General features: G+C 42.8%; 1 protein-coding gene across 3 annotated transcripts in view; it reads right to left on the bottom strand.

Annotated features, from left to right (window-relative positions):
- LOC137379464 (host cell factor 1-like) overlaps positions 1-17025 on the bottom strand; it is an 89219-nt gene extending 72194 nt beyond the window's left edge. Inside the window, exons 1-3 of one of the 3 annotated variants that reach the window (XM_068050318.1) lie at positions 16837-17025; positions 5721-5869; positions 4758-4918 (exon numbers count right to left, since the gene is read on the bottom strand). In XM_068050318.1, coding sequence (XP_067906419.1) covers positions 4758-4918; positions 5721-5869; positions 16837-16996 — 470 coding nt within the window. In that variant the 5' untranslated portion in view covers positions 16997-17025. Of the gene's footprint in view, positions 1-4757; positions 4919-5720; positions 5870-15782; positions 16167-16199; positions 16322-16836 lie in introns of those variants that run through there. The other 2 variants (XM_068050320.1, XM_068050319.1) reach the window with 2 other exon arrangements.
- Between the last annotated feature and the right edge of the window lie 1639 nt (positions 17026-18664).

The raw sequence follows: 18664 nt of genomic DNA, 5'->3' as shown, positions 1-18664 counted from the left end.
TAAGCCTCATTCATAACTTGTATCAGGCAGCACAGCAACAGTGAAGGACGTTGGTGGAGATAAAGCTTGGAGTTATCAGCATACATTATGCAGGTAAAACAGGACATTGCACAGAACGTACAGCGTATAACAGGAAATTCAGCCCAACAGGTCCACGCCAGTGTTTATACTCCACACAAACCTCCTCCCATCCCTCTTTATCTAACCTATCAGCATAATCTTCCTTTGACCTTTTTCCCTAATGTGTTTGTCTAGCTTCTTCTTAAATGCATCTATACAATTTGCCTCACCCACTTAGTAACGTGTTCCACATTCTAACCACTCTCTGGGTAAAGAAGTTTCTCTTGAATTTCCTATTGGATTTATTCATCACTATCTTATTAATGCTCCTAGTTTTTGTTCTCCATGTTTACCCTACCAAACCCTTCCATAATCTTGAAAGCCTCCATCAAGTCACACTTATATTGTGAGCCTTATTCAACATTTTTCTCCAATCAAACGCAGCCAAGCGAAGGTTTTCGGATGATGAGAAAAGTTGAGAGTTTTGAACCCTCGGGGCACAATGAATCATGCTTTGTGTTTATGACTTCAGGCCTGGTAAAAGTAGGAAATCCACTTTGTTTTTAATGAAGGGCACTAATGATGCAAAATTGCACAATATTGAGATTGATGGATTTACAGCCTTTTACTTTCTGCCAGGAATGGCTTATTCTTTATGTAGTTATGAATCATGGTTTCAGTTATAGCCAATTTAAAGTGACATTTATCGATAAAGTAAAAAAGATCTGAAAGATGTGCAAAATGTACAGTCTAGACAGCAAGCAGGCCTGTTTAATGAAGCTAAAAGAACAAGCCACAGAAAATCACAGGCATAGCAACATGTAGCACAGATTTTTAAGATGACCCAGTGAAGTAGGGATCATGCTTGACGCACTGCCTCACACGTCAGACTCGAGATAAAAATCTAGCCCAGACTGAAGGAATGAAAGCCTTCCCTTTCTGCTAGCTGCAACAACCCTAAATGAAATAACTGAACTGTGTCAATCTAGTACATGCTAGGCACAGATCTACTGCACAAAACTCTCCAGAATTTGGGTAAAATTAGCAACCTTACTCAGAAATGTCATGAGAATAGTTGGTCTGAAGTGACGGGGCTTATTTTGAGGTCAGGTTGATTCCAAAATGACATGTCTGCTAGTGGAAGATTGGAACACAATTGACCCTCTGTGGCAGATTTGCTAATCTAATAATTGAGGCAGGCAGGTCTGCCATACTCCTGGGCACTGTTGATGACAGACCAGCCAGTCTGGTTTATTAGAATATTTTTACAGCACCTTCTATCAATTGGAATATCTCGAAGCGCTTCACATGAGATGCTTTGAAGAACTGTCATTATTGAAATGTAGGTAACCATAACTGGAAGGATTAGATCTGTCTCTGGAGCTTAGGATTCTTCCCACTAAGCCGCAGATACACCTGTAAGCCAATGTGGAAAGGGGGTGATCCTAGCTGGACAAGCAGTAGGAAGTTGTCTAATGCTCTCTGCTGGTAAGCGGTGTGATTTTTAGCTGGTTAATCTCCAGCTGTACGCCAGTACACAACTCGAAATCCCTATCCCCAGACCAACTTGTGCCTAAGCTCTATAGTGTTTGATAAATAAATTTGATACATTCTTATGGGCAAAGAGTGGGAACCCAACTGAGCAAACACGGGCCAATTTTCCTGATCTTTGCCTCTCAGGCAATGCCCATTACCCAAAAGAATTGCACTAGGTCTCCATCCCCTTCATATTACACCTCGATTTCCAGGACTCCACCGGCAGGCAGATCCAGATCTGTCCATCAGGCTGGTACAGATGAAATGGGACAGGAGCATTCCCACCTCAATTGCCTGTTCTTTTGGTGTGGACACCCAGGCACAGTGGTACTCTACAAAGCTAGCACTGCTCGCTTACACCAGGATTTCCTCAATTTCAAAGGTCTGGCAACAAGGTGAAAACACTTCTCCTCGGGTCTTTACATTTCTAAATTTACAGGTTTTCCTGGGATTTTGGGCCTTCCAGCTGCTGCTCTCCTGCAGTGCTTCGACTGCTCAATTTTCTGGCGCTAAGTGCTGCCAGGGGTCAGGACCATGCTGGGATTACCCCCAGTGCAAGCTAATGGCCCAGGACAGGAAATTCACACAGGCCTGTGCCTGGATGGGTTCAGCACACTTCAGGTGAACTGCTGCTGTCCAGTGCCAGGGATTATTTGATGATAATCCTGGATTGACAAATGTTTTTATTCTACAGCAACAGCATCTTTTAGCTTTACAAGTGCAACCAAAAAAAAAACTGATACTGAATTACTTAATTCCAGAGCACTGAATGTCAAAAAGCTGACATTTTTCCCCACACTATTATGACTTGTTATTGGCCACTTGTACTTAACCTTCATGGTAGTCCAAATGCAGTTAATGTTTGCTGTTGTGCAGTATTATAGAATCTACATTAAAATGCAATAAGGATGACCATCACACTAAATGCATGCAAGCCTAAGAAATGTTGTTTAAAAAAAAACTATTGTACACGTATAAATCTTCAAATCTTATGACAATTGTTGAGATTTTCAATAATTAAATTAATAGCACATTAGAGGCATATCATGTATAATATCAATTGCAAAATATGCTATTTCTATATTTGCCATTTATATGTTTGCTTTTTTCAGAAATTCAGATAAAAATTCAGCGCTTTAAGCCTGAAAAGCTGAATATTCACAGATTTAACTGGCTTGCTATTGATACTATCAGTTTTTAAATTTACTAAACTACTCTACGGAATACTGATGTTTCCAAGTACAGTACATCCAAGAAAACAATGCTTTCCCAGCCAGGATCTTGAGCCCCAATCTATATAAACTCCAACCAGTCCATAAATCCACTAATCACATCCTATGCTGCACAAAGTCCAGCTCACCTATAATTCTTGTCCATACCAACTTACAATCTTCGCCACTCCCAATGCAGTTCATTCAAAATTCTCATCCTCGTGTACAAATCCCTCCCCTGTCTCACTCCACTCAATCCGTCAATCTTCTTCAATCCATGACCCAATACGTCTTCTATCACCTTCTAATTCCCCAAGCCCTCTGCTCCACCATCAGCAGTATAGCCTTTAGCCATCTTGGCCCTGAATTCTGGAACTCCCTCTCGAAACCCTCCCACTATAGGCCATGCCCACATGAAAAAAAGCCTTCTCAGGAACTATCTTTCCAATCTTTCAAGGTCACCTATCCCAATTTTTCTCCTACTTGCTAGATGTCCATTCCCCCACCTCCTTTTTCTCCTCTGTGAGACATCTTGGAACCTTTACTATATTAAAGGAACAAGTTGTTGTTGAAAAACAGATGTTTTCAGGCTATTGCCGGCTAACACAGTCAGTTGCTAAACTTGATTTTATGATTCTAACTCTTTTATATTTTGCCGGGAAGTTATCCAAAAGCCTGTTCCTTTTTGTGCTTTAAGAACAAAGAACAAAGAATAGTACAGCACAGGAACAGGCCATTCGGCCCTCCAAGCCTGTGCCGATCTTGATGCCTGTCCAAACTAAAACCTTCTGCACTTCCGGGGTCCGTATCCCTCTATTCCCATCTTATTCATGTCTTTGTCAAGATGCCTCTTAAACGTCTCTATGGTACCTGCTTCCACCACCTCCCCCGGCAACAAGTTCCAGGCACTCACCACCCTCTGTGTAAAGAACTTGCCTCGCATATCCCCTCTAAACTTTGCCCCTCTCACCTTAAACCTATGTCCCCTAGTAACTGACTCTTCCACCCTGGGAAAAAGCTTCTGACTATCCACTCTGTCCGTGCCGCTCATAACTTTGTAAACCTCTATCAGGTCGCCCCTCCACCTCCGTCGTTCCAGTGAAAACAATCCGAGTTTATCCAACCTCTCCTCATAGCTAATGCCCTCCAGACCAGGCAACATCCTGGTAAACCTCCTCTGTACCCTCTCCAAAGCCTCCACGTCCTTCTGGTAGTGTGGCGACCAGAATTGCACGCAATATTCTAAGTGTGGCCTAACTAAAGTCCTGAACAGCTGCAGCATGACTTGCCAATTTTTATACTCTATGCCCCGGCCGATGAAGGCAAGCATGCCGTATGCCTTCTTGACTACCTTATCCACCTGCGTTGCCACTTTCAGTGACCTGTGGACCTGTACGCCCAGATCTCTCTGCCTGTCAATACTCCTAAGGGTTCTGCCATTTACTGTATACTTCCCACCTGCATTAGACCTTCCAAAATGCATTACCTCACATTTGTCCGGATTAAACTCCATCTGCCATTTCTCCGCCCAAGTCTCCAACCGATCTATATCCTGCTGTATTCTCTGACAATCCTCATCACTGTCCGCAACTTTATAATAACAGTTAGCTCTGTGTCCCACGAAAACCACATTTCCAATCCCATTGCATATGCATGATTTGCACCAACACTCTATCAAGCGGCGAGATGTGACTTTAACCACTTTATAAATGAATAAAGAGTGAGTCACAAGTCATTCCACATCGGGATTTACAAGATGTTGAATTCCAGAAATGATAGTGCTTTACCCTTAACTGGTGGCTGCTGAAAATGATTTAAATTCACAGTATAAATCCATATAAAGCACAGTAAAGATCAGTAATGCAACTGCCAATGATTAACTTACATTATTATGCACCAAGTATTGCAGTATTACAATACAAATTACTATCAGAAACACAAGAGGAGTACCTTGGAATATTATTCTTTGGGTCTTCACTGTCATTAGCCAGACCACCAAACAAATAACACTTATTCCCAACCAGACACAAGGTATGACCAAGGCGTGGACAGGGCTGCGGACCATTTTTGGGAGGTTTTGGTTTTAGTTTCTTCCATTCCCATCTGCTTGCCTGTAACAAACATAATTGAATTTTTATAGTTAAGTAAACAACTTGCATTTATATAGTGCCTTTTAACATAATAAAACATCCCAAGGCACTTTACTGCAGCATTATAGAACAATTAAAATAACAAGAAATGCTGGAAATACTCAGCAGGTCTGACAGCATCTGTGGAGAGAGAAGCAGAGTTAACGTTTCAGGTCAGTGACCCATCAAAACTGGCAAAGGCTAGAAATGTAATGGGTTTTAAGCAAATATAGCAGGGGGTGGGGCAAGAGATAACAAAAGTGAAGGTCTTGATCGGACAGGGTCCCAGCCACATATGGAGATATACGGCCAGATTAACAAAAGCTTGGTCAAAAAGGTAGGTTTTAAGGAGTGCTTTAAAGGATGAAAAAGAGAGACAGACAGACATGGAGAGATTTAGGGAAGGAATTCCAGAGCTTACAGCCCAGGAAGGCAAGACCGTCAATGGTGCAGCAATTAAAATCAGGAATGCTCAAGAGGCCAGCATTTCTGCAGCGCAGAAATTTTTTTATTGGGGGGGGGGTTTGTAGGGTTAGAGGAGGTTACAGAAATAGGGAGGGGCATGGCCACAGAAGGATCTGAAAACAAAGATGAGAATTTTAAAATCTTATTTCTCACCTTTCATTTACATAAAATTTTAAACAGAACATTACGAGAACAGAATATACCCAGTTTATCACAGTAGCTTAGGAAAGTTCTGATCCAAAGAAGTTAAGGTTCTGAGAAGTCATAATGGCATTTTAATACCACAGAAATAAATGGAGCAGCTGGAACAATTTCTCACCTGCAGTTCATACAGGTCATTGCTATATTTTCCATATTCTACCATTCCTCCAAATACCAGAATCCTGGTGCCATCACAGATGAAGCCATAGGCTGCACAGCCTGGTGGGATATCCCCCCTAACTGCTGGGATGAACCACTGGTTTGTGGCTGTAATGAAAGTCACAAAATAAAGAAAAAGGATATGGTTCAATGAACTGTATAAAACCACATTATGGAACAAATACATATATCAATTATTATGAACCCCAAGTTCAAATTAATATAATTCCATTGCTTAATATTTTTATTTCAAAGGATATTAACACTTTCATCATTAAACTGGTGAACTTGCAATATGACAGTCTTTAAAATCATGTCAGTTGTGACGAATATTTGAAACAAGCCTTGCCATACTTTCAATAGGAAACTTACATCGAACTTGGCATCAGAAAACAAACATTTAAACCTCGCTGCATCATAGACATGATTATTTTTGCCTTAAATGGGCCGACAATGAATTTACTTGTTGGAGGCAAGTATTTCCTAGTGCACATGCAAAGGACTGGTCTGAAAACACTACCATTACGTTATGTTTTTGTAATTGTGATGCACTTTATGAAATGTATATAAACACTGGGTGCAGCAAAAAAATCCTTCTAAAGTGGAAATAAACCCATACCCACTATATCTGTCTTTTAACAACTTAAAGGAACCCAACACTGTGCACTGCATTATGAACTACTCACTGACAATTGCGTATTGACCTGCACCCACCCAGTTCTGTAGTTTCCACACTTAGAGGACCCAACCAATATATAATTAATTCTACAATTATTGGGGAAGACAGTGGCATAGCGGTAATGTCACTGGACTGATAATCCAGAGGCCCAAGCTAATGCCCTTGGTTTAAATCCCACCATGGCAGCTGGAGGAATTTAAATTCAATTAATAAATAAAAATTCATTTAATTAAAAATCTGCAAATGAAAGCCAGTCTCAGTAATAGTGGCATGAAACTATCACCGATTGTTGTAAAAACCCATCTGGTTCACTAATGCCCTTTAGGGAAGGAAATCTGCCATCCTTACCTGGTCTCGCCTACATAAGACTCCAGACTCACAACAATGTGGTTGGCTTTTAACTGCCCTCTGAAATGGCCTTGTAAAGCACTCACATCAAGGGCAATTAGGAGTGGGCAACGAATTCCGGCCTGCCAGAAAAGCCCAGATCCCATGAAATTTTTAAAAATATCCAATTTTTTTTAAAGTCGTTATACAAGCTGGGATAGTTTTAGTGTGAAAGGAATTGAGGGAACAGAATTCTTCAGGTGCATTCAGGAGAACTTTTTTGCCCAGTAGCAAGTCCAACAAGACAGGGTGCAGTTTTAGACTCAGTTTTCGGAAATGAAGATGGGCAGGTGGAAGGGGTGGCAGTAGGAGAGCATTTTGGTGGTAGTGATCATAATTCAGTCACTTTTAACATAAGTATGGAAAAGGACAGAGATAGAACAGGAGTTAGAGTTCTCAATTGGGGCAAGGCCAATTTTACTAAACTGAGGAATGATTTAGCCAAAGTGGACTGGAAACAGCTACTTGAAGATAAATCAGTGTCAGAACAGTGGAAGGCATTCAAAGGGGAGATTCAAGGAGTTCAGGGTAAACAAGTTCCCACAAAGAAAAAGGGTAAGGCGACCAAATCTAGAACCACATGGATGTCAAGGAGCGTACAGGGTAAGATAATGCAGAAAAGGAAAGCTTACGTCCGACACCAAGAATTCAATACTACAGAAAGCCAAGAGGAGTACAGAAAATGGAGGAGTGAAATCAAAAAGGAAATTAGGAAAGCAAAGAGAGGGCATGAAAGAATATTGGCAAGCAAAATCAAGGTGAACCCAAAGATGTTTTATCACTACATTAAGAGTAAGAGGATAACTAAGGAGAGAACAGGGCCCATAAAAGACCAAAAAGGTCACCTCTGTGAAGGGGCGGAAGATGTTGGTATGGTTCTTAATAAATACTTTGCGTCTGTCTTCACAAAAGAGGGGGGCGATGAATATATTGCAGTTAAGGAGGAGTATTGAATGTGACAAACATAGGGAGAGAGGAAGTATTAATGGGATTAGCATCCTTGAAAGTTGATAAATCACCAGGGCCAGATGAAATGTATCCTAGGCCGTTAAAAGAAGCAAGTAATGAAATAGCAAAGGGTCTGACCATCATTTTCCAGCAGTCCTCACTGGATACAGGTATAGTGCCGAGGATTGGAGAATTGCTAACGTTGTATCTCTGTTTAAAAAGGGAGTGAAGGATAGACCAAGTAATTACAGGCCAGTCATGCCAACCTCAGTGGTGGGCAAATTATTGTAATCTATTCTGAGAGAGAGGATTACTTAGAAAGGCACATGTTAATCAAGAATAGTCATCATGGATTTGTTAAGGGAAGATCTTGTTTGCCAACTTGATCAAATTTTTTGAAGTAACAAGGAAGATAGATGAGGGTGGTGCAGTTGATGTGGTCTACATGGATTTTAGCAAGGCTTTTGACAAGGTCCCACATGGCATACTGGTGAAAAAAATAAAATCCCATGGGATCCCAGGAAATGCAGCAAGGGGGATACAAAACTGGCTCAGTGGCAGGAAACAAAGGGTAATTGCTAACGGCTGTTTTAGCGACTGGAGGGCTGTTTCCAGTGGCGTTCCACAGGGCTCAGTACTGGGTCCCCTGCTTTTTGTGGTGTATATTAACAATTTGGACGTAAATGTGGGGGGCATGATCAAGAAGTCTGCGGAAGACACAAAGATTGTCTGTGTGGTAGATAGCAAGGAGGATAGCTGTAGGCTGCAGGAAGATATTGATGGTCTGGTCAGATCGCAGAAAAGTGGCAAATGCAATTCAGCCTGGAGAAGTGTGAGGTGATACATTTGGGGAGGTCAAACAAGGCAAAGGAATACACGATTAATGGGAAAATACTGAGAAGTATAGAGGAAGTAAGAGACCTTGGAGTGAATGTCCACAGATCCCTGAAGGTAGCAGGACAGGTCGATAAGGTGGTTAAGAAGGCATATGGGATCCTTTCCTTTATTAGCTGAGGTAAGGAATGCAAGAGCAGGGAGATTATGCTGGAACTATATAACTCATTAGTTAGGCCACAACTTGAGATCTGTGTGCAGTTCTGGTCACCTCATTACAGAAAGGATGTAATTGCACTAGAAAGGGTACAGAGGGGATTTATGAGGATGTTGCCAGGACTGGAAAATTGCAGTTATGAGGAAAGATTGGATAGGCTGGGTTTGTTCTCCTTGGAACAGAGAAGGCTGAGGGGAGATTTGATTGAAATGTACAGAATTTTGAGGGGCCTGGATAGCGTGGAGGTGAAGGGTCTATTCACCTTAGCAGAGAGGTCAGTGACGAGGGGGCATAGATTTAAAGTGATTGATAGAAAAATTAGAGGGGAGATTAGGAAAAGCTTTTTCACCCAGAGGGTGGTGATGGTCTGGAACTTGCTGCCTGAAAGGGTAGTTGAGGCAGAGACCTTCAACTCATTCAAAAGGAGTCTGGATATGCACCTCAAGTGCCGTAGGCTGCAGGGCTACAGACCAAATGCTGGAAGGTGGGATTAGAATAGGTGGATCGTTTTTCGGCCGACACAGACACAATGGGCCAAGTGGCCTCTTGCTGTGCCTTAAACTTTCTATGATTCTGTGAAAGTATATAGTAAAAAGAATCTTATCTCCAAAACTTTCCTAAAACTCCTCCCAACATGCAAAGCACTAACAAATTTGGAATAACCTGATTTACTTGGGAGCACCTCTATTCACAGCTGACATTTTAACCAAGAAAACGCACATTCACTGGAAATTTCAAAAGTCACTTCCAGTTCACTGGTTGGTGTGAATCATTGAAAAATGACAATTTAAAAAAATATTTTTCTAAAATTTATCTTTCAGAATGGTAATTTTACATTTAACCCCTCCTCATCCTTCTCCCGGATCACAATTTCAGGTTTTCTCCTCCATTCAGTTTATGGTTTTCTCTCCTGGGTTCAGCCTGGCTATCTGTTTCTCTGACTTTTTAAAAATGTCATTTCACAATAGATCAACAGCTGAGAGACAGGTTCGTAGCTGATCGTTACAAGCTGCAAAACAATCAGGTGAGATAGAATGCGATACACAATGTCATCAAATTGAATGTGAATGCTTTACAGTTGTTTAGACATTTAGACCAAGGGATACACTACAATAAGAATGGTGGTAAAAGAGGTGGGGGGGTGGCATTGTTAGTTAGAAATAGTGTAACAACTGCTGAAAGAATTTTCGAGGAGGATCTGCCGACTGAGGCACTGTGGGTTGAGGTCAGGAACAGGAAAGGAGCAGTCACCTTGATGGGAGTTTTCTATAGGCCCCCCAATAGCAGCAGGGAGGTGGAAGAGCAGATTGGGAAACAGATTTTGGAAAGGAGCAGAAGTCACAGGGTAGTAATTATGGGGGATTTCAACTTCCCAAATATTGATTGGCAACTCTTTAGATCGAATAGTTTGGATGGGGTAGTGTTTGTGCAGTATGTCCAGGAAGCTTTTCTGACTCAGTATGTAGACTGCCCGACCAGAGGGGAGGCAATATTGGATTTGGTACTAGGTAATGAACCAGGGCAAGTGATAGAGCTGTTGGTGGGCGAGCACTTTGGAGATAGTGATCACAATTCTGTAGCATTCACTGTGGTAATGGAGAGGGATAGGTATGTGCAACAGGGCAAGGTTTACAATTGGGGGAAGGGTAGATATGATGCTGTCAGGCAGGAACTGAGGAGCATAAGTTGGGAGCATATGCTGGCAGGGAAGGGCACGGTCGAAATGTGGAACTTTTTCAAGGAGCAGATAGTAGGGGCCATTGATAAGCATGTCCCTGTCAGACAGGGAAGGGATGGTCATGTGAGGGAACCGTGGTTGACAAGAGAGGTTGAGAGTCTTGTTAGGAAGAAGAAGGATGCGTATATAAAGTTGAGGAAAAAGGGCACAGGCATAGCTCTGGAGGGATACAAGATGGCCAGGAAGGATCTGAAGAAAGGGATTAGGAGAGCTAAGAGAGGGCATGAAAAATGCTTGGCGGGTAGGATAAAAGAAAACCCCAAGGCCTTTTACGCGTATGTCAGAAATATGAGGATGACCAGGGGGACCGTAGGTCCGGTCAAGGACAATAGCGGGAGACTGTGTGTTGAGCCGGAAGAGATAAGTGAGGTTTTGAATGAGTACTTCTCTTCGGTATTTACGAATGAGAAGGGGTGTATTACTGAAGAGGACGGTGTGAAACAGACTGGTAAGCTCGAGGAAGTGCTCGTTAGGAGGGAAGATGTGTTGGGGTTTTTGAATAACTTGAAGATAGACAAGTCTCCCGGGCCTGACGGGGTATATCCAAGGATGTTATGGGAAGCAAGGGATGAAATTGCAGAGCCGTTGGCAATGATCTTTTCATCTTCTCTGCTGACGGGGGTGGTACCAGGTGATTGGAGGGTGGCAAATGTTGTGCCCCTGTTCAAGAAAGGGAATAGGAACAACCCTGGGAATTACAGGCCAGTTAGTCTTACTTCGGTGGTAGGCAAGTTGATGGAAAAGGTGCTGAGGGATAGGATTTCTGAGCATCTGGAAAGACACTGCTTGATTCGGGACAGTCAGCACGGTTTTGTGAGGGGTAGGTCTTGCCTCACAAGCCTGATTGAATTCTTTGAGCAGGTGACCAAGCAAGTGGATGAGGGTAAACCAGTGGATGTGGTGTACATGGATTTTAGTAAGGCATTTGATAAGGTCCCCCATGGTAGACTTATGGAGAAAGTCAGGAGGCATGGGATAGTGGGGAATGTGGCCAGTTGGATTAAGAATTGGCTAACTGATAGAAGGCAGAGAGTGGTCTTAGATGGTAAATACTCAGCCTGGAGCCCAGTTACCAGTGGCGTGCCGCAGGGATCAGTTCTGGGTCCTCTCCTGTTTGTGATTTTTATTAACGACTTGGATGAGGAAGTCGAAGGGTGGGTCAGTAAATTTGCAGATGATACAAAGGTTGGTGGAGTTGTGGATACCGAGGAGGGCTATTGTCGTCTGCAAAGGGACTTGGATAGGTTGCAGTGCTGGGCTGAAAAGTGGCAGATGGAGTTTAACCCTGAAAAGTGTGAGGTCGTCCATTTTGGAAGGACAAACATGAATGCAAAATACTGGGTTAACGGTAGGGTTCTTGGGCATGTGGAGGAGCAGAGAGACCTTGGGGTCTATGTGCATAGATCATTGAAAGTTGCAACTCAAGTGGATAGGGCTGTGAAGAAGGCATATGGGGTGTTAGCGTTCATTAGCAGAGGGATTGAATTTAAGAGCCGTGAGGTGATGATGCAGCTGTACAGGACCTTGGTAAGGCCTCATTTGGAGTACTGTGTGCAGTTCTGGTCGCCTCATTTTAGGAAGGATGTGGAAGCCTTGGAGAGGGTGCAGAGGAGATTTACCAGGATGTTGCCTGGAATGGAGAATAAGTCTTACGAGGAAAGGCTGAACATTCTAGGCCTCTTCTCATTAGAAAGGAGAAGGATGAGGGGTGACATGATAGAGGTTTATAAGATGATCAGGGGAATAGATAGGGTAGACAGTCAGAAACTTTTTCCCCGGGTGGAGCAAAGCGTTACAAGGGGTCATAAATTTAAGGTGAAGGGTGGGAGATATAAGGGGGATGTCAGGGGAAGGTTCTTTACCCAGAGAGTGGTCGAGGCATGGAATGCCTTGCCCGGGGAAGTTGTTGAGTCAGAAACTTTAGGGACTTTCAAAAGGCTTTTGGATAGGTATATGGATAAAGGAGAATGATGGGGTATAGATTAAATTGTCCTTGACAGAGGACAAAGGATCGGCACAACATTGTGGGCCGAAGGGCCTGTTCTGTGCTGTATGTTCTATGTTCTATGTAATAAGGGTGATTTTTGTAAGAAAGTGGATTTTTCCCATATATGGCTTCCGTATTAAGAGATGTTCAAATCAGATCTCCATTTAGCCTTTTCTGCTGCTTTTATAAGACAGTAGAGCAAAATGCATTTGGAACATACAAATGACAATTGAAAATACTACAGAAATTTAAAATTGTTCTGTTTTCCTATTTCAAATTCTCTCCTAAAAATTCTCCTTAATGCAGAATACAGTCTATAAATTTTGAAGCCCTCAATTTACAATGAATGTTCACTACACAATAGCATTAGTCGTTACTATATGTTGGTTACATAAAATTGCAATCAGCTGTGCTAGTACTAAACAATAGCACTACCCATCTTAAAAACCTGATCCCGAATGCTTAACTGTAATTTAAAAATAGTTCAGTTTTGCTTTTTGAAGTGTATTTAATGGACAAGGCTTGTATGCTGATTTCAATGCTTCATAACGAGTCCCAATTGCTGACTAACCAGCCCTGACTATGTTTCTCCAGGCAATGCTCACTCCCTTCACAAGTAAATGCACAGGTGCCAAAGCACTGCTAAAGATTTCCTTCAACCATTTTATTTTTTGCAGTTTATATCCCCACATCCCTCAATTATGGCCTAAAATACCATATTGCCAGCCAGAGGGTTGCAAAGACAAACTACATATATTTCCATTGCTCTGTTCTTTTTTGCTGATTTAAGAGGCTACTTCAGTGGCACTAGGCAATATCAGTGCAGAGATACCAGTCAAAGATGGGTTCTGAACCTTGGTCCTGTTGAATTTTGTTTTGGTAACATTATGACATTAAAGCTGCTTAAGCCACATCCACCTTTTATTCCAGTAGCACAAGTATGTATTCCCCAGTAAGTTCAAGGGTGAATGCATTACACAGTGCCAAATTACATTTAAATTAGGATGGTTATAATCCCTGTTCAGTGCTGAATTCCTTGATCTCAATCAAGATTGCAGTGGGAGCAGTACAATTAATCTCAGGGTCCCTGGCTTGGGAAACTAGCCAAAGGTTCCACACCTAACTGGGTCACTGGAAGTCAAAGGGAGAGCAGAGGTTTACACTCACTTGTCATGCTCTTCAGCCTGCCAGCATTTGTCTAGGCTCACATGGTCAGAATGGCCATTGAGCAAGGTGCCAGGGAGCTATCAGCATCTACAGAACAGAGTCAGTGCCCTTGAAACGAGAGACGGCTTGGAGGGAGTACAACATAGATTTATCGGAATGATACCTGGATTCCAAGAGTTAAATTGCGAGGAGAGATTACCCAAACTAGGATTGTATTCCCTCGGAACTTAGAAGTTTAAGGGGTGATTTGATCACAGTTTTCAAGATATTAAGGGAAACAAATAGGGTAGAGAGAAACTATTTTTGCCAGTTGGGAAATCTAGGACTCAGGGGAACAGTATAAAAAGTAGAGCCAGACTTTTCAGGAGCGAAACTAGGAAATACTTCTACATGCAAAGGGTGAGAGAAACGTGGAACTGTTGTCTGCAAATGGCAATTAATGCTAGATCAATGGTTGAAGGCAGCATATGGAATGCTTTCTTTTATTGGCCGAGGTATAGAATACAAAAGCAGGGATGTAATGCTGGAACTGTATAAAATGCTGGTTAGGCCAAAGCTGGAGTATTGCGTACAGTTCTGATCATCACATTACAGGAAAGACATAATTGTTCTGGAGAGAGTACAGAGGAGATTTACAAGATTGTTGCCAAGAAAATTGCAGCTATGAGGAAAGATTGGATAGGCTAGGGTTGTTTTCCTTAGAACTGACGAGGCTAATGGGTGATTTAATTGAGGTGTACAAAATTATGAGTGGCCTAGATAGACAGTACAACCTGTTTCTCCTAGCAGAGGGGTCAATTACCAGGGTGCACAGATTTAAGGTGATTGGTAGAAGGATTAGAGGGGACATGAGGAAAGCATTTTCCCCAAATGGTGGTGGGTGTCTGGAATTCGCTGCCCAGATCGGTGGCGGAGGCAGAAGCCCTCAACTCATTTAAAAGGTACCGGGACATGCATAGCCATGGACCAGGTGCTGGAAGGTGAGATTAGAATGGGTGGCTAGTTTTTTCAGCCAGCGCAGACACAATGGGCTGAATGGCCTCTTTCTGTGCCGTAACTGTTCTATAGTTAATTTTAAATGAGATTGATTGATTTTTGTTATCCAAAGGTATTAAGGGATATGGAGTTAGATAACAGATCAGTTGTGCTCTCATGGAATGGTGGAATAGGATCGAGGGGCTGAATGGCCTAACCGGATCGAGGGGGCAAAAACTGGAGTTTATTTTTACTGTAACATCTCCAAATGTTTAAAAAGCAACTAATGATACACTAGATACAGAAATTCAACATAGGCACTTTATTCAACACTTAAGCTCAAACACTTCCTTATATTTAATGTTCTTGCGTTTGTACATAATCAATCCACTAACTAAATTTGTTATAACTCGTTCTAGACATTGAGAGCTGATATATTTTTTGTATTAGCTAGCACAGCAATTCGGAACTTAAAAGGGAGTGCGTACAAATTAAATCACCACGTTAAATTAAATATCTACAAATTAAATGTTAAAGGCAAAAAAATCCACAGTATTAGAAACAAAAAAAACATGCTGCAAATCTGAAACAAAAAGACCATTCTGGATACGGTCAGTCAGTATTAACTTGTCTTTTTCTGTCTAGCGCTTGACTGATCTACTACGTTTGCAGCATCTTGTTTTTGTTCCTGTAATCCTAATGTTGTCTGTCAGCCTTCATCGCCTCGTTTTCTGCTTCAAAATTGCAAGTTAGAGACAAAGCAAATAAAAAGGCTTCAGCGAGAACCCATCTTGCTGTGATTATCGGGAGTTTCTTCCCCAGTAATGTCAGAATTAAAGCGAGTCGTGGGTGGCAATTCTCATCCATGTAGTAGTACACAGCAGGGGGAGCCCTGCACAAAATGTCAGTTCCTGGGCTAATTCCAAACACCAAAGTTTAAGGCACATCAAAAAAAAATGTAAACAAGGAGCGAGTAAAATAGACGCATAATACAGTGCATCTCCCACTACAATATCATGATTCAGTCTTAAACACACTTCTCGACCAAGTAACCTATCCATAAATTACCATAAGCCAAAACAAACATACATTATTTTGAAAACGTCCTTCCCCAAGTTGCACTTATACAGCGTCGTTAATGTAGTAAAACGTCTTAAAGCGCTTCATAGGAGTGTTATCGAACAAAATTTGACACATAAGATAATAAAGCCAGGTGACCAAAGGCTTGATCAAAGGCGGTATGTTTTAAGGTACATCTTAAAAGAGGAGAGAGGTATTATCAATGTTTTGCTGCTGAAAAAAGGCATGAACGTTGGAGTGTTGAGAGGCAAAGGAGGGCGTGGAGAGGTGGTAACATGACCTGTGTTCGAAAAGAAGCAGCAAGGACATAAATCTCTTTAAAGAAAAACTGGCTGGTTAGATACTGAAGGTGAAAGGTCCATCAGTGGAAGCGTTCACTGGGCTCGCTTCAGCTCAGCCCCAGTGTAAACAAAGGGAGGCGCTCACCCTCTGCTGGCAGCGGCCGGAGCTCTGCCTTTCCTGACCGGGCCCGGAACGAGGGTCCCTCCCATTATCAACAAAAAAAAATAGCCGTTAAAGACACGGCTCAGCTCGGCCCCTCGGTAAGAGGAGTCGCCCTTATATCCTCACCAAAATAAACACCCAGGTTGTCCTGACACTCCCGCCCTCATCCTGCCGCGTTACCCCGCCCCCCTCAGGCCCTGTCAGCGGGGCCACTCCCAAACCCCCTCCCCAGTGTATGACAGCGCCTAACGGACGGTCACCTACCCCTGACGGCCGGGTTTACCCCCTCCCTCTCTGTCCCTCTCCCCGCGATCCGGCTCGGCGACGTCGGTAACTCCGTCTCCCCTCCCCCCACCCCAACAACAACCACCATCTCCCTCCCGGTGAATCGATTGCCCGCCGCTCTGTCACTGGCCGGTGCTGGCACTGGGGCCCGAGATCGGAGTCTGGGCCTCCCCCCCACCGACCCGCGCGGCCCTCAGTCGCCGGGAATAAACCGGATTCCGTTCAAACTCCGGCCGCTCGGCGCCACTGGCCGCCATCTTGGACACTGGCACCAATGGCGCCTTCCCTCCCGCTGAGGGCTTTTTGTGTCTCTCACACACAAACTCTCTCCGACCTGTGTTATAGACGTGCAGCTCGTCCACGATCCCCTCGTTGCCGCCGCCGAATATGATCATTAACTCTTTGATCGCCACCACCCGGTGACCGTGTCGGGGCCGCGGGACCGGTCCGGTGGCTCCGGTTACCCGTCTCCATTTGGGAGAGGGAGCCGCCATCTTACTACACCCTGCCCAAGGTGCACCGCGGCCAGACCTCCCCTTGCCCAAGATGCACCGCGGCCAGACCCCTTGCCCAGGATGCCCCGCGGCCAGACCCCTTGCCCAGGATGCCCCGCGGCCAGACCTCCCCTTGCCCAAGGTGCACCGCGGCCAGACCTCCTCTTGCCCAGGGTGCATTGCGGCCAGACCTCCCCCTGCCCAGGGTGCACCGCGGATCAGGCCTTCCTCCTTACTGTAGGAGACCTGGATTCGGATCTGCAGTAGCTGCATTCCTCACAACTCAAACTGGAGACTAAAAACACTTTTTTTATTTCAGCTTCACAGCATCCAAAGTATTTTGCCCTTGCATAAAGAGCTGAATGGCTTTTGTAAAATAACCTATTAAGGTTGGCTGCAGTCATTTAACGGACCTTGCAAATCGCACATTTTATTTAAAAAAATTAATATTACAGCAGTTCAGGCTGCATAACAATTTAGCACCGAATGAAGTCTCGCTGTCTGTTTACTTAACAGCAATTGAACTTTGTAGTCTTAAAAGGATACAGCTCCATCTTAGCAGCAGAATATAACATGACATAATGTTCCTGTCCCTTTCAAGTAATGCATGAACTAGTTCACTGAGAATTGTGTCATGGGAGATCGTTAGTAATATATTAAGTGTGGTGCACGACCCATGTTTCCTATCTATCATGCTACATATATTTCCTGTTTGCTACATTTCACACAGTCTGTGTCCTACTAAGGCACCAGATTGCTTAACTGCTAACCATTGCACTTCTATGTGTTGTACATCAGGAATTGCACTACTTGTGTCCTCTCCATTATCGTTTGGTCCAAGGTTCTCTGTGTCATACTTTATTTGATATGGAACAAATTTTGTATTGAATAATAGAGTCAGAAATAAGAAAATGTATGAAAAGTCATGAAAATCAACCAATAAAAAATCAGAAATCGAATCAAGCAAATGTCTCAAAGGTTTTCCGAAGTCATAAGTAGTTTCTGTTCTGGCGAAGATCAAACAATCGCATTTTTTCTCACAAACTGAAAAATTCACATTTAAAACACATAAAAATTCTAAGTTGCACAAAACCTGATTAAACTTACATATAAAATTATCCTTTGTGTTTTTGAGTATTTCATTGACATTATTACTTGTTAGTTTTGTTCTGCGTCATATTTAATACCTCTCCTAACCTATCACTCTGGAAGCTAAAAGGGATTGGCAACTATAGTAATGCCTGAGCAAGTACAGAGTTTAATAACATTAATCTGTTTGATTCTCTCAATCCACACTTTGGAGCATGCTGTAGCAAGTTTTCAAAGTTTCTTTGTTTTTCCAAGTGTTACGAGATTGCTTCTGTTTCTTTTGTAAAATATGTTTTAAGAAATTATATTTGAATTAGAGACATTGAGTCATCTGGAGATTGTTGAACTTTGTATTTTTAAAAAAAGAGATCAACAGTAGGTTTGGCTAGTAAACAAGTTTTACAGGAAGGCATCTGTTTTCCCGTAAAAACAGCAGGGGTTGTTTTGGGTTGAAGAGAGAATGACAGGTTAAGATTTATAGATGTCACAGGACTTGCTGCTGAACAGTTTTAGTTTCATTTTGAACTGTTGAAAAAAGCCAGTTGGTGCTTGGCCAAAAAACAAAAGTCAGTTGCTGTG

The sequence above is a fragment of the Heterodontus francisci genome, chromosome 18, assembly GCF_036365525.1.
Source record: "Heterodontus francisci isolate sHetFra1 chromosome 18, sHetFra1.hap1, whole genome shotgun sequence".
Classification (NCBI taxonomy): domain Eukaryota; kingdom Metazoa; phylum Chordata; class Chondrichthyes; order Heterodontiformes; family Heterodontidae; genus Heterodontus; species Heterodontus francisci.
This window is presented reverse-complemented; position numbering and strand designations above follow the sequence as displayed.